General features: G+C 40.7%; 1 protein-coding gene across 1 annotated transcript in view; it reads right to left on the minus strand.

Annotated features, from left to right (window-relative positions):
* Window positions 1–16,739, minus strand: part of ppp3r1a (protein phosphatase 3, regulatory subunit B, alpha a) — a 28,823-nt gene that overhangs the window by 8,111 nt on the left and 3,973 nt on the right. Inside the window, exon 2 of the mRNA XM_072390622.1 lies at window positions 6,918–6,957. Coding sequence (XP_072246723.1) covers window positions 6,918–6,957 — 40 coding nt within the window. The remainder of the gene's footprint in view (window positions 1–6,917; window positions 6,958–16,739) is intronic.

The following is a 16,739-nucleotide window of genomic DNA, read 5'->3' on the forward strand; positions in this document are numbered from 1 at the left end:
ATGCGTACCTGACAAGATCTACATCACACACATTCACAATCAGATATATATATACCACAGGGTGTCTGTGTCCGCTGGCCTTGAGTTATCAGAGCTGGGCACACTGGCTGTCCTGTGACACAAAACACTTTCTTATCAGCAGCCTCCTGTTTCCTGTTTCACAACAGATGACACCAACGTGGCTCATAACAGCCGAGTCTGCACATGAGGCAGCAGATGTTGGGTATAGTAGAGTAAATCGAAGCCATGTTCTAGCTTTCAGGGTTTAAGTACAAGTCTCAATTCACATCTATCCATCCATCCATTTTCTATACCGTCAATCCATCGGTCGGGTAGCGGGTGGGCTGGAGCCTATCGTCTCAATTCACATGTCATCTACAATTCGGCCTCTTCCTGTAGTTGCCACCCAGCCCACATTCTGTAAGAGGGTGCAAAAACCAACAACCCAGTACAACCCAAGGTAGCGTTCACTTTCTGCTCGCATGCAACTTTATAATCAAAAATCACTTAACAGTCACTAAATAGCAGGCAGCCAGCTTCTGAGCAATAAATCATGTACCTACATGTGGGGAGCTTGACTTGAACCACTTTGAAACTCTGTATAGATTAAAAGACTGAATAAGACCAACACCGTCACACTTCCGATCAGATTCCTCACGTCAGACAAAAACAAGACACACCTTAACTCCCACCTCACCACACCACATTTGAGCTACCTGAAGCGTAAAACACTGGGAAATTCTTATTCCAACACTCCTAATCAAGACGATTATCTCATTTAGGATAGATTATTTTTAATATATAACATGTTTGTCTTTTTATGTTACCTGTCAGGTATCGATCTAAACTTGTGAGTAGGAGCAACTTTAGAAGAGTCCGTGTCACCTGATTTATGTAGGAAGGTATTCAAGAAGCTCCATATGCGTCTGAAGCATCAAGCGTGCATTATGCTGCATTACTGCCTGAACTCTGGCACATTTGGATGGATAACAATTGTAACAATCAATTAATTAGCCTTTTTTTTTTTTAAACAAAATACAATTTGAATAGTTTAAGTGTAAGAGGAGTGACATCTCCTAAATAACTGTCAAACTAATCACTAAAATAATAATTTACCGCAGCCTTACAAATGCATAAAAATGCTAGAATATGTACCAGATCTTTATCTTTAAGGGCAGCTCCCAGTCGTGGTTGAAGTTTTCTTTTTGTGCTACACTTTCAGGTCAGTGGGATAAGCTGAAGTGCAGATTTACACACATAACAAACTTTGCTACGGCCACTGAGCGGGAAACATCTGAACACTGTCCCCAGATCCCGTATTGCTGTCAGGAGCTGTCAAGAGAGTAGGTATGTATAATTCATGCTAGTTCATGACAGCCTTTTCACAGTCTGAGTCCCCTTCAGTCTCAAACCAACAAGTCCCATGCCAGAATCACAGAGACACATGGCGTCCAGCTGAGCCAAATAAAACTCACAATTAAGGCAGTGTGTCTGGTTATTTACTACAGCTAGTTTCACTGACCGATACAACATTTGGCTCTTTTTGCCCAGATTGCAGAAATGCATCATAGCTGCAGCTTTAGTGGCCAAAAAATTCATACGGTCCGAGTTAACTTTTCATATCTCCTGTGCTCATGCAAACTCTTACCACTGCGTGTAGTACATTAAGCCCCAATTCTTCAACCATTAGCTTTACAAGTGCAGGCTGCCCTCCTTCCTTATTGCAGCCAAAATCTGAAACTGTGGTGCAATGACGTGTCCCAAAAACTGCGCAACAAATAAGCTACAAATGAGCCCTGGCTTGCTTACAACAAGTGAACCCAAAACAAAAGAAGAAAAGAGAAAACACAAACAGACTGGCAATACATTCAAATCCCTGTGCTGGAGGAAAGGAATGACATGTTTTTTTTTTTTTGTCTTTCGTTCTGTGAACAATCACAGAGAAAAGGGAAGTGACTGAGATAACATAATGGATTTAATATTGTGCATTTCCTGTCTGTTTTTGCACAGCTCCGTAACCTCTGGCTTCAAGAAGAGGAGGAGAAGATGGGTATGTTCGAACCTCAGTGTCACAGGGCCACCACCTGAATGTTTGAGCCTTTGGCAGCGAACACAACTGCAAAGACGTGGGAGATGTTGCAAACTCACACTCAAATGCATAGTTTTATCGATCAAACGCATGGTTTTATATGCTGTGAAGTTAGCGTGATCATTTCGAGCTCCATAATCCCATTCTATAGCATTTCATTGTTTATATACAGAAAGACAAAAGGATTAGCATTATTGGGGAATAAAAAAATAATGCTTTTCATTGCATAGATTTGCTACATGACAATAATAAAGTTGAAAATTTAACATAGGATTTGATGAGAGGGAAAAAATCCAATGTGAAAGAAATGTTATTCTGAGAGGTCTGCATAGTCACAGGAGCAACTCACGCTGCTATGCTAATGAGCAGCTCTGAGGGACACCCGATGTAACTGTGAGATGATTATGATAATCTCATATACTCCACTACAGAGCGCACACACACACACACACACTTTCATAAACACTGTACGCACCCTCAACAGTGTTACTAGGCAACTGGAACTTATTACCCCCCCCCCCCAAAGTAACACACACACGCACACACAAAGAGGAAGAGGAACGTTTAAACAACTGCTCATGAGGTGAATGCATGAAAACATACATATGTAGATGGCATCTGCCTGTGTGCACACGGGGGACATGCAGGAGCTTTTCTTGCATGGCCTCCTGGTCCGTTTCTGTATTTTCTGTGTTAGTGCATGCATTTATCAGTCAGTGAGCTTGAATTCTTACATTACATATGGCAAGAATCTGGAAAATCTAAATTCAAATTGAACCAAAACAAGAACGGCTTGTTTCACATGAAGATTTATCCAGTTCAATACCAGTGTTTCTTAACTGGTGCGAGGCAGCAACCTTTTGTTCTGCTTAAAGCTGCAGCGGCAGGCAGCTAGCTCAGGCTAACCTGTAAACGGAAGTGCAGCTGGCCTCCCCCTCCCCATTTTTGTTTAATTATAAAAACGCAATGTTCCCAAAGATGTCATTAATGAATATGTCCTCCTAAGCATGCTTAGTCCTCAGACAGTTCACCCTGCACATTAATGGAGACATGTGACTCCATTAACACAGCCAACCTGAACTGAGACAAGCAAGGGAGGGAGTGAGCTAAAATTCAGTTGGCTGAAATCTACAGCCTAAACCCTGCTGTATATAGCTCTCCAAGCAGACAAGATAAGGCACGAGGGTGGGTAAACACGAGAAGGTTACATGCACAGTTCAGTAATTACACTAGTTTGACACATGATACTGTGCCAATTAGCATAATAGGGTTGTAGAGAGTAAATGTGGGTGTAGTATCAATACAGGAAGACCAGCTACAGATACAAGATAACGACAGAAATCATGGATAAGAGATGTATATTGCATCCGGGGACCTCTGTTATACATTTGCAAAACCAATTGCTTACATAATGTGCATTGATGTGATGTTGGAAAGTTTGGAAGGCAGTGTTATTTAACACAACCTGCACATTTCCTCTAAGAAGCAGCCAAAAATAAAGATTAAAAAACGCTGCTAGATTAACAACCTTTAAAGGTTCTTCTATTTTTCAGAGAATAACTGTCATTTGAGTAATTCTTTGTCTCTCTGTCTCTCATCAGCCAATGTTGAAGCAGTGCAATACTTAAAATGCATCCTTTGCATTGCAGGAGCTCCCGTCAGACTTTGTTTCCATAGCAGTTTCAGATCTACAAGACTCCTCAAGGTTACATAATAATTTTGCAACAGCTTCAGTCATTAATGTGGAACACAGTTGTTCTAAGTTGTATCAGCTTATAGGGAAGATCCATTCAGACCCATTCACCTAGAAGTCTAAACATTAAGGGTGAAAAACTTAAAGCTGTCCAAAAAAACATGTTATCTCTTAGCCTCTAAGGAAACTAAAAACATCTGAGAATATCAATTCTTTCATTTTAACAATATTCAAAAAATGTATATACATTTCTGTCTGATACTCGAGACATTGGCTGCATCAAACTTTAAGGTTGCATATGTTCCCTAAAGGTCAAAATGGTTGAACCAATCAGCACTGAGCCACACCCAGCAGGTTATTGGGGCAACACCGTCTCCAGGGTAGCTACTCATGGGCTGTTCTTCCTGTAAAACTGCCCCTAAATGGTTTCACAATACGCACAAAAGAAACAGTCTCCTGGCAGTGGAAAACTTAAATATATGATTTTCACCACAGTTTGGACAACGGTGAAAGCATGATTCTTTAAATTTGGTCACAGTTTAAATTAATCGTGCTCTGTGGTGAAAGCCTTGACCCTCGATTTAAAAAAATCTGTGACTAAATAAAGAGTACACACAAACGCACGCCTTCTCACTCACACTCCCTGAGTCTTATCTCATTTAGGCCACTGGTAAGACGAGGCTGTACAGCTGAGAGAGAGCATCTACCACTGAGGAGAGCTCCAGCACTGGGCTTTAGACTGATTACTCTGACTGCTCTGATAATGTACAGCGTGAACCAAACTGAGGACAAAAGCAGGGCAGAGCATTGATAGTGTATATTTATAGCTGTGCCGTCATCAGAAAACCCCCAACTCACCCCACCACCCCCACCAACAGAGGCTCTGGCTCCCGCCCTCAGGGAAACCCCTAGCAACAAGGAACTCCAGCAAGCCGCCCGCTGTTTATTTTGGGCAGCCGCAGACAGAGCTGCAATGGCTTCAGGCTCGCTGATGCATTTCTCTGACAGCATCATGTGTTAAGGGGGTTGTGAGTGTGAGTGTGTGTGTGTGTGTGTGTGTGGGGGGGGGGGGTTGTGAAGTGAGCGTTGCAGAACAGAGTGGGCACGTGCATGCTCTTTAGCAAAGTGTGTACTGCAAAAGGGCATGTGTGTGTGTGGAGGTGCATCTCTGTGTGGTTCGCGTGTCTAAATATGCAGGCTGTTACGAGGCGGCCAATAGATTTTGCCTGATAAAGCCAGAAGCGATGAGACACTGCACTAACATGTGGTTACATGCCTTTCAAAGACTCAAACTGACCTTATTTCATAATCAATCACACCAAGGCAATACGCAGAGAAAGAAATCCTCATACCGATACATCAACAAACAGATAAGAACTGTAATGTCAAGTTCGGGGGAGTGGGAATCAGACAATGCTGTTTTTTGTCTCTTTCGAGGGCAGTAAGGTGCAGCAGAATGAATTTCTCCGACCAGCAGGCTAGAGCTAATTTCTTCACAGCCAGTGCCTGTCTGTCCAAACACTTGATGAGCTGAACAGCTGCTCTGTCGGTCGAGGGTAAGAGACACAGAGGAAGACGGCCAAAGAAAGATCAGGAGAAAAAAATCCAAAAGAAACAAGAAGTAACACGTAGGCCCTTCATAGACTGGTAGGGTAGTACTTATGATCTTAAATGATAAAAAACCCTCTGCAAACCACAAGGAACTAAAGTCAGACTTTTCATTTTTATTTTATTCTAATATGCAAACATCCAGCATGAACACGTAACACCAACTTATTTGTGTGATTAAAACCAGAAATTGGCAGTACTATTAGTTGAACTAAACCTTTTTTATGGTTTCATATGTTGTACCTTTATAATAAAAAGAAACAGAGGACATTTCGGGAGGAGGAATTAAGACAAAGCACACAGCGGTGAACAGGAAGAACAAGCTGGACAAAGAAAAACACAACCTCCCCCCACTGTGGTGTGCTCAGTCCTGAAAGAGGAGGGATGCCTGGAAGGCCAGGCAGGCCAAGGTCCTGTCCCACATGACGTTACAGTAGTACAGTCCAAGAAAGGACAAGCCACAGTGTGCACACAACTCTGCTCGCTCCAACAAGATGTGTCACTTTGAATGTGCTGTTGTGTACGTGCGTCTTTGTCGGGTTAATTAGCATCCACTATCTGAATTATTACAGCTATACTGCAGTTACGTGTGGAGTTGCACCAACTCAAACCTACAACAGACAGAAATTACAAATTTGCAAGGGTGTGCTTCACATCAACCGAGCTAAAATGATTTTATCTGCCAATAAAAATTAAACGAAACAGAGAGGCGATGCATTACCTCTGCCTCCTACGTACCTTTCAAAACCGAGGCACCTACAATCTCAGCGACCATCTTCAAAGGCTTGATGTAAAATTCACTAATTGTGTGAATGGATGATGACGCCAATTTAAACAGTGACGTGGTCCCTAAAGACCACCTACACATCAGAGGGACCAGGCGTGGTCTCAGCGCTCATTAAACACATGCAGCAGTGGACCCTTTTTAGTCTAGTTCTTAACAACCTCCAAGTGCCAAATTAGCTATTTGCACCAGAGCGAGCTAGTGAGAAATCTGCATCCCTGAGGACTTTGTCAGTAACGTGGGGCCGAGACATTGCATTCACGTATGATCAGGTAGGCAAAGTGAAGGAGGTCAACAAAGAAATGTGAGTCACATCCTCAGCTCTCCTCCTCCTCCCCCTCTTGAACTCAGCAGCTCAAAGACGTCTACTTGGCAGACATCTTGTAAACACGACCAAGGAAATACGTCTGATTCAAAGAGGACATCTTCCCAACACTCATACATATAAAAAAAAAAAAAATTATCATAGATGCTAATACGATCAATCACATTGATATAAAAATATGTAAACAGAATGCTGAATGTCCAGCATCATAAATACAACATATGACAGCATCCAATAATATTAAAATGATGTTATTATTACTAAATAAAGTCATTATCAAAACTGGAAAACTCATCGGGATCCAGGTGGCATACAAATCATGCTAAAAATGTTCAGGTCAACCCCAGATAAAGTGTAAATTAGAAAATACTATTTAATACTAACAATGACAAGAATAAAATCAAGCTCTGATACTTACAATGTGAGCACATCTCCAGGGGGTAACTGGCTTCATTTCCCTGAGAAAGAGAAGAGGTAGATGTTTTAGTAGAAGTTACATATAACTACAGCAACCTCAGAAATTATATACGATGCATTTCACCAAAGACCCCAAGTCATTTTCTAATGAAATCGCTTTATGAAATAGTGCCGCTGTTGCATCCGAGTGAAACTCATCGTGTTAAAACTGCCGGGCAGGCAGTTTTATTTCTGAGGCTGCAGACTGGACATTTGAACTTTTAGAAATGGAGGACAGATAGTGGGAGGGAGGCTGCGGTGACTGACGCAGAGACTTTGCCTCTTTTACACCAAGTACCAGGTTGAAACATATATTTTTATTTTAAATCATGGGCACACCTAATAAAACAAGCCAATTAAATCCATTCCCACTGCCAGTAGCATCAGACTCACTCTCTGTATGCTACAGTGTCAGAACCGGTCCAGGAACTGCCACCATCTCACAGGGGATAAGCTTGTAACTATGACAACAAGGGGAGATACCATTACACAGTTTAATTTGTTTACTTTTGACTTGACAACAGACGTCAGCCCCACACAGCTGGTCTAAGCCAGCTGCCATGTAGTCAGGTAAAAAAAAAAAAATTCCAGAGCCTCCATGTGAGATGCTGCAGACGGTAAATATGTTTCTTCGAAGAAAACGTGAGCTGTGCCCACTCTTGTAGCCCCATATGCAACATCCTCAGTGACAATTAGCAAGTGCATCCCTGAATTTTACTTTGATCGATGCTGATCAGACCAGAAGCCAATAAATCTGGGTGGTGTAGGACTAAATGCTAAAAAAAAAAAAAAAAAAAAAACACTCCCTTTTTGCTCTCAAAAGCCAGATGTTAGCAGGCATTCGTGGGTTTTGGAACAGTTTCAGAAAATTCATCAAGGTCATTTTCGTAAGTGTTACTAACGCTAGTTTCACTTGAACAAGGTGCTTCCTCTTGCATCAGAGACTCTTAATTAAAAGTTGTGGTGAACGTGGGACTTATCTTCGTACCACGTATTTGCATTTAAACACATCTGGGTTACAAGGATTACAGAAACAGGCTGTTGATGCAAAGTGTCCAGTTTCAAAGGAGTAGAGAAGTGAAAACAGAACAGATTGTACCAATCTTTCCAAGCCGCAAGTACAACTGTAACAATAACCCTGTTTAATCAGAGTGATGGATTGGATCCTAAATTGTAAATTAAAGTGTAAATGTTGGGCTGTGTGTTCATGCACAGTCTTCTGACTATCTTTGTAAATACTGGTCAACTGGTTTTGTTGAATAAATCAGCTTCTTCTGAGATTGATTTCTGATTAAAAACTCACAAACCAGCATCTTTCAACAGGAGGCTTTCTACTTTTAGAAAGAAAAACAAACACCGTTAAGAAACTTTGGACGTGAATTACGTTGCTGCTACTTGCACTGCATTCATTTTATGCTGTTAATTATTTTCCTTCATTTAAAGCATACTCTACACTACTGTTGAAGTATTACAGATGTGACAAAAGATGTGAAAGTAGACAAAACTGCCAATATAAATATGGAATAAATCAGCTTTATATACATTCTCATGAATGCATGAATCAGATTTAATTAGTCAAAAGCTATTTACACTAATATTTGGTGCAGGATTTACTTATTTAAGAAGTTTTAAAGTTTAATTGAATAAATACAGGCTGTCCTCTCTTTGTAATTTACAGTTGTTTACAGTTGTTTACAGTTACATGTTGTTAATAATTATTTAGTTAAACGTTTCAAACTAAATCTGCCTTCAAGAATAACACAAAAGCTCTTTAGATTAACGATGCCTCCTGAGACGCTGCACAGCGGTGTGTGCGTTACTGCCGAATAATGTTCAGCAGTCCTATCCGCATCCCGTCTCATCCAATACTGCAGCGTCCACTGAGCCTCAGTCTGATCGCTGGCAGAGTGAGGCTGAACAGTCACGTGGGAGAGAGAGGTGGGGATGATGGGATGGGGATCCTCCAGCAGAGGGAGAGATGCCCTGGGCCATCGACCAGATTTGTCCTGCAGCTTTGTCAAGGAATGCCAAACTGAGACTACGGTTGGCAAACCTGACGAGCAAACAGGCGGTTTGCTCAGTTTGAGCTTCCAGGGATGGGTGGAAAACGGTCTTCACAACATCAGCTATAGACTTCAAAGACACTTTAAGAAAGCCGGACAGCAAACCTCTTCGTGTAGAATTCTTACATCAAAAGCTACTGAGTCAGGGTATCTTTCAAATAAAGCTAACAGTGGCAGACTTATTCCAGCTAAGCCTGTTCCATTCACGATCAAGTGACAAAATATTCTTTGAGAAAATATTCAACAAGAAAATATGTTTACAAAGATTAGAGCGACAGTTCGCTGTCAGACAAAGAGGAGAGAGACAGATCAGTGGAGGGCGAGGGCGGTGGGTTCAACAAGATCGTAACGGTGGGGGGGCAAATGGATATGGAAGGGGCTGCAGGGGTGGTCTGAATGCTGCTGGAAACAAGTAATGATGACTGGGTTTTTCACTGTAACTTTAATCCAAGACGTCGCTACACAGTGATGTCATCACATGCAAATTAGGTGTAGAAATTCACAACCGTCATCAATATTTTTCACATTTACAGCACCGCCTTCATCTCTAAGCACTTTAAAGCTTCAGTCTTTGAATTTTTGTCATCAAAATGTAGGGATTTCTTAAAAAAAAAAAACTAAACAAACAAAAGAAAAACCCGGTGTTTAAAGCGGTAATCCATAATACTAAATGGCATAAAAACTCTGAGCCCAACGACTTAACTGGTTGCCAAACCTATAAGAAGAAGAAAGTGTGGAACAGTCAAATAAAATTGTTAAATCAACAATCTTTTTGCCCACAGCTTTCACAAAGTTAGTGCGAGTTATATCATCAACTGGCTCATTGTGCAGCCGTTGAGCAGCAAACCTGCCACACAGAAGTCGTGGTATTTTAAGAGCAGCGAAGAGAAAGAGGTGACACAGGATTAGCCAGGAGAGCGCCTTAGCATTTGACACCATATCAGGAGAGCAGAGACAGCCGCTGGTGCAGCGATCAGTGGTTGACGAGTACACGGTTTTCCTTTCTGAAACAAGTTGACAGTGACTGGCCGCTGCTGCTTTAAGGGATTGAATTCCAGTGTAGCTCAATGCATGGCGTACAGCTCAACCATTATTGGGATTGGGTGTCTCATCGCCTGTGTTGCTCGGTAATGCTGACAATGTGATACTTTATTGATCCCAACAGAGAGACGTCCTTTCATTTAATCTTCTATGTGTGGCTCAGTGAGCTACAAAGCAGCATGGCTACGTGGAAATACACACGTCTTATGACGTCCACCCTGCAACCTCAGACTTCTTATCGGACACTAAATAAAAACTATTACTGCCCTGAGTTCTTACACACTTATGGGTAATTTGATTTTACATTTGTATTGTTCTATTACATGCAAGCTCTCACCACAACAACCATCTAGAGAAGCTAGATATCAAACTTTAGTTGACTCATGAGCTCACATTTTAGTAAAAAATTAACAATTCATCCATGAAAAACTCAAACAAACTAATCAAAAAAAAAAAATAACACCCATGAAGGAACACCTTCAAGTTAACCGCTTCATTTTAAAGTACAAGGCACCAACAGTAATAGAAAGACTGATCAATAACACAAAGAAGGTTAAATAAGTCATGGCTGTGCATATTCTTGACTTCATCCCTGACATTCACTCTTGGTTAAGTGCTAGTTGCAGGGTCTCGGAAGGTAAATAGACTTAAGGCAAAGCAGATTTGGTTTCAGGGATTACAGGTTAATCAACTAAGGCCTTAGGTCCCTTCTGTGGCCATCATGGGGTCAAGAGTAACTCTTGCCATGTCTTTCTGTGGCAAATCACATCCTGCTGCTCTTGTTGAGCTGCCTCTTCAGACACCAATGGTGCAAAAACAGATGGGACGCTTCCAAAAGAAAAGGAGATGGATGAAATAAAAGCAGCGTCTTGCATACACAGAGAGAGAAACAGAGACATCAATAATGCATGCTTCATTCAGAATCAATTAGACCATAGCACACAAAACACGTTTTGCATAATGAAGAGTCTGGCAAAGTGGCTGGTTCAGTAGCAACACTGCGTCCGACCCAAAAACCTGGATAATAATAGACCTGCACAACTTCAAAAGATGTACAGTACATGCTGCAGCGGACTGGGAGAGCTTTCAGAAATCTTTCAATTTTCTTTTAGCTCCAGAATAATAATAATAATAAAAAAACTAATTAGAGCAAATAAATATTTAGTTAGCAGTAAATAACTTTAGTGTTTGATTTACTGTACATTTAAAAACGTTATTTGACATGTGATTCATAGCAGTGGTTTAAGCATTGTGATGCTGTTTCCTTTTTGTGGTTTTTGTTCTTTCATTTTATTGCTTCCTACACACTCATCATACAGCAAGTTGCATGTGCAGACAAACGTTATTTGTTCTGCTCGAAACATATTGATTTGATGAAACTTGAGTTGCAGCTTATTGTTTTTTTGCGTCTTTTACGTTAGAACACCATTTTTACTCAAGAACGCTGGATTTGGAGCAGGTGTAGATCACATGTTGATTAGACCAACACAGAATCAGATATATCAGAGACCGATTCCTTCTCTAGCCAATCAGTCTGGACATCTCCAAATAGAACTACAACCTTTTACTCTTCTAAAAACAGGTGTGCGCCCTGAACCCCTCAACAATGAGGAGATGTGGTAGCTCTAATGTGTTCTGGCAGACTTCTGCTGGTCTGGATTGGATGCACTTGCATCCTTTGGGTGAAGGGTTACAGTAAACCAATACAAAGTTATACCGAGTGATCACTTTTATCCTATGACAAAACCTTTCCATCTCCAGAATGGTAATGCCCCCATTTAAAGGGCAAAAGGGGGTCACTTATTGATTCCATGAGGATGGAAATGATGTGAATCATATCCTGTGGGCGGGGCTGTCCCCCTAACTCAGCCGTTGCCTTGCTAAGACACCATATGTTGCTTCTTCCTTTAACCTGTCACCCAAACACGCTTCAAATGTAGGAAAATCTAACAAATTTAAATAATCTAGGAAAATTTTCCACTTGCACTTCTGACTTTTGGTCAAAACACGGCACATAATGTAGACATTTACGCTGCGGCGCTCTCAGACGAGAGGCGTCTGGAGCAGAAGTGACTTGCATAAATCCTGAAAATGAATAAACACTGCAGTCTCTGCAGCAAAGGCAAATTAGCATTGGGTAGAAACTGCAAGAACAGGGCAGAGGCATCCATCACTCCCTTAATTCTATCCGTGGTGCCACAGATATTGTGCACAGCACCAAATGTCTATATTTCCTGCATTGTTTGTGTGAGAAAAACAAACCTAACCCTCCCCAAAACATGAAGTGCACTGCACCTGTTTCACTACATTTACAGGTTCTAACTGTCCCAAACCGTAGTGAGTTACACATCGACTTGAGGCGTCATTTCCATCGACACGAGCAGGAAAAGTAACTTGGGTTTCCACGTGCAGCCAGAACCGTCTACAAAGTGCAACGCATAAACAGCAGCAGCCTCGGCTCATCTTTCGTGTTGCATAAACTCTAATATACTGATATCGATTTAATAATCTTCAATTTTTTATTTATTTATAGAGAGTATCCTGAGTTTAAATAATTGTTTTTTCTGTTCTTCTTACAGTTATAAAAGCTTGAAAAAATAAATAAAACATGAATTTGCTATGAATTACAGTTCTTAAACATGAAGAAAACTGTGATTGCCTGGCAAGACAGAAAACATATTACCAGCCAAAATAATCTATAACAAAGTAATAAATATAAATAAATCCATTTGGAACACTACATTTTCAGGCTTCTCTCACATAGGTGCTACATTACCACTAAGCATTACTTGAAAACGTTACTTCTGTCATGAAAGTGGTCTTATCTCAAAGTAAAATGCAGACTAGATGTAAAGCTACAGCAATATGAGCTGTAGATGCACGTGTATAATTACAGGCGTGATGAATTAAACCACCAGATGTACGTTTTTTTTATTCATTCTTTTATTAAAAACAGGATGTAACATTCTGTAAATTGTGCAAAATGTGAAATATGTAGTTGTGTTGGTTCTTATCAGACAACAAAAACAAAAAATGTACTTTTCTGCATGACCGTTTAAGATAAAAATAGCCCCACGTTTTATCTCGTTACTGCCAAGCCTGTACAAGCATTACATCCCAATAACTGTGCATGTTCTCCTGCACATTAAAGCTACAGAATTAATGAGGCGTTTACATTAAAGTGGGTAGATGTCCTTGTGCCTCCAGCCTCCACCCCTCTTACCCAAAAATGTCTGGAAATCAATCACAGTCTGAAAAGCTGCCACATCAGTGGAGACTTTAAGAACCTCTACATTTCTTAAAAGCCACAACTGTCTTCTAAGAACTGGTGCCATGAATTGATTTACATTTTAAATCACAAGCGCGCAAGTTAAATACTTTTTAAATGTTCAGCATCATAACTGAACGGCTGCACAAGATATAAAATCATCTTACAAAGTTCATGCGTAATACTATGAATATTTCAGTGAAGGACGGTGCAAAATAGGTGTTCTAAAGAAACTAGAAGGCCGTCTGAAGATAAAGAGCTTTAGTGTGTGTGTACGCACACCAGGAATCAATTAAAATAATATTCCATTCCAACATCAGGCAAGCTGGAGCAAGTCTTCAACACAATGCATGTCAGTGCCACATTATTTTTGCGTTTGCAAGCGTTCAACTTAATTTCCTTCTATGTTTTTACTCAGTGCTTCTCTTGCTTTGTTCAAGAATCACAAGGCCGCTCCCCTCCTCCACACGATTGCGCCTGAATATCGAGCACGCCATATGACTGGGCTGTATGTTAAACGTATCAAACCCCACCGGAGCCACAGCATACTGCAGACTGGTCTTTAAACAGATTTCAGCCCTACGTTTGTTTTTGCCAAACTCCGTGCAGCAGGCAGAGCCCAGAGAAATAACTGGCTCCACATTGCAGGTTTAACACAAGTCCAACGAGTTAGCAGTCATCCCTCAAACTTCACTTTTTAATCTTGTTTTGCAATATTGCCTGTGTGTCTCTGTGCATGTGTCGAGAATCTGCAGCAGATTTAGGAGTCAAAGGCAAATATGAAAAAAATTACCAAAATCTTAGCTGCCTGAAGGAGGCTAATCCTCTCAACCTTCTCTATCCCTGGCTTGGGCTTGTCTACAAAGGGTTTAATGGCCTCATAAAGATATGTAAACTAACAATGCCTCAGTTGTTTGATGAGTTAACCTAATGGAGATAAAGCTATAGTGTATTTACAAAGTACTGAGAGCACGAGAGGATTCATTTATAAAGAACTCGACTCAAGACCGTTCAACAGAGGGAATATGGTGTCACCAGGAGACACAGCACCAGACCAAAGTGTTCAGTGTCATTATTGCTGCTCAATTTTTGTAAGAAAATTGAAGTAAACGTCAAATAGGAGTTTTATATTACACAGCATGTAAGGTAATGCCTTGGAAAGGCTTGTTTTCTTAAATATAGTCATCACAAACCGGCTTGTTGGGCCACTACATAAAATGGAGCTTTGAAAAAATGTTTTAAACAAATATGTAAGCAAAGCAGCACAAACTGGGGCACTGTGACCAAAGGAAGTAAGAGCGATGATCTCTCATAGCCACACCTTCACAGGTGCAGCCAATGAAGCCAATTAGGAAATTAAGTCCATGCTTCACACAAACAGGACACTTATTGTCAATATACCACAGTATCTATCAAAAAGGGGGGGGGGAGGAATATATTTTAACAAATATGTTAGTCACAGACTCTACTGCAGAGTCAAGGTGTCAGAATGAGGAATTCGGTCGTTACTATACTAAATGCTCCATAACACAACACAGAATCAGCTGCCAACGTTGTCATTTGGGAGGTTGTTGCTGCAGAGCGGAGAATTTTCTCTGTCGACTTTGAGCTTCGCCTGCACATTAAGGGGAAAACAACTGTAATGAGATCCGTCGGTGCTGTCAGAGAAGGTACCAACTGAACTGTCTGGCAGGTAAAGGGGGGGGACATCACGCATGGCAGCAAATGTCTTTGGGTTGTCAACGTAAGTGGTTTGCAAAATAATAGATGAAGTAGTACAACTTGTGCCCTGCATACACACTCTGCCAGTGTAGAGCTTTTCTGGGCGTGTTTTATGTTTCTGGATGAACAAAAAGATTCTCCTAAACAGCGCTCTGTGGACGTGATTTTATTCCCTCACAGGAGAAAAAAACGTGTACACTCGTGCATGTGTGGAAAATTGCACTGCCTCCATAGGGCCAGAGTTCATGCGCCGAGGGGTTTAACTTAGCAAAAAACCTTGTGCGACTCAATGTGCAACGCATCCTTTTAAAAACAAGTACAAAGAATTGAAATTGACAGGGACCAGCTCTGTGATTTAGAGCTAAAAAATGTAACTGGATGAATTTTATAACATAGACCAAAAACATCACTGCTGTAAGGACGGTTCGCGCAGGATTTATGTTTTAAATAACAATTCAACCATGACATCAAATGAAGCATCAACTATTAATAACTTTTATAGTTTCTTCCTCATGATACTGGAGCCTCTCTCTCTGTCTCTAAACATCTAATATTAAACAGCCACCGGTTATCAGACAGAGAATATCTGTACAAATCAGATTCAACTGAAAGGAATTAACGTGCCGTATATCCCTTTTTACGCAGCAGATTAACTTTTTTCTTTTTATTTCACAGCAGATATTAGAGTCAACTTTACTTTCCCCACAAACCTTCAACTTAAAATAAAGTGCACAATTTGTGATTTTGCTAATTAAAACAGGAGTGACCGGGAATAAAACAAAAAAAATATAACAGCATTGCAACAAGGAACCTGCGTCAGAAAATTAATGATTTTCCTCCTTTATTTCCAAGTATTAACTGGTATCACCTCCAAATAGCCAGCTTTTAGTCAGGCTCTACATTTTCAAATTACTGCACTAGAATGTTAGCAATTTAAAAAACAATGTTTACTCAGCATTTTTTTAATGACATTTTCTAGAAGATGGGGCAAAAAGTAGCACTAGCTTAGTGCCTAAAAATACTTTGGGCACATTGTGTCTCTACTGACTAAAATCAATAATTCAACAAGAAACAAAACATTCTTTAACAAAGTCTAATACTGTTAGCTCCATTACTACCAGCAATATTGTACAAAAAAAACACACTTCAAGAAGTTAAATGTACAGTGTGCTTGATGCCCTGAATGCTGATGATACTAATGTGATTTACATCAAGCCTTAATCGGCCACATATTCCGCTTCTTGCCACAAGTTAACACATTTATCAGTCTGCCCAACCCTGCTGAGCATACAAAGTATACAAACTTTGACCTTTCAGCACTGTCTCTTCCATATATCCACTAAACATTCTGCCACAGCCAGACATTACAAAGACGAGCTAACCTCAACATGCCATTTGAATAACACTTGAGCTATTAACTGTGCGCAGACGCAGCAGAAAAATAGATGTTTACTGATGAAACCAAACGACTGTCTGACTTGCGCCAGCGACTACTGGCTCTAATACAAGCAGAAGACTGCAGAGACACTACAACCAGTGAGGAGAATAAATCCTGATTGAGTGGGCTGTTTGGAAGTGCAGTGTGGATCACGTAGTGTTGATCATCACTTGTGCTGGTGGTTCGCTGTGGCTTTTATCTCTTTTACATTAGCTACAGCTAGATCCTTATGTGGGTGGCGCCTGATTGCTA

Source organism: Leuresthes tenuis, unplaced genomic scaffold, assembly GCF_036924035.1.
Source record: "Leuresthes tenuis unplaced genomic scaffold, fLeuTen1.0.hap1 SCAF_8, whole genome shotgun sequence".
Taxonomy (NCBI): Eukaryota; Metazoa; Chordata; class Actinopteri; order Atheriniformes; family Atherinopsidae; genus Leuresthes; species Leuresthes tenuis.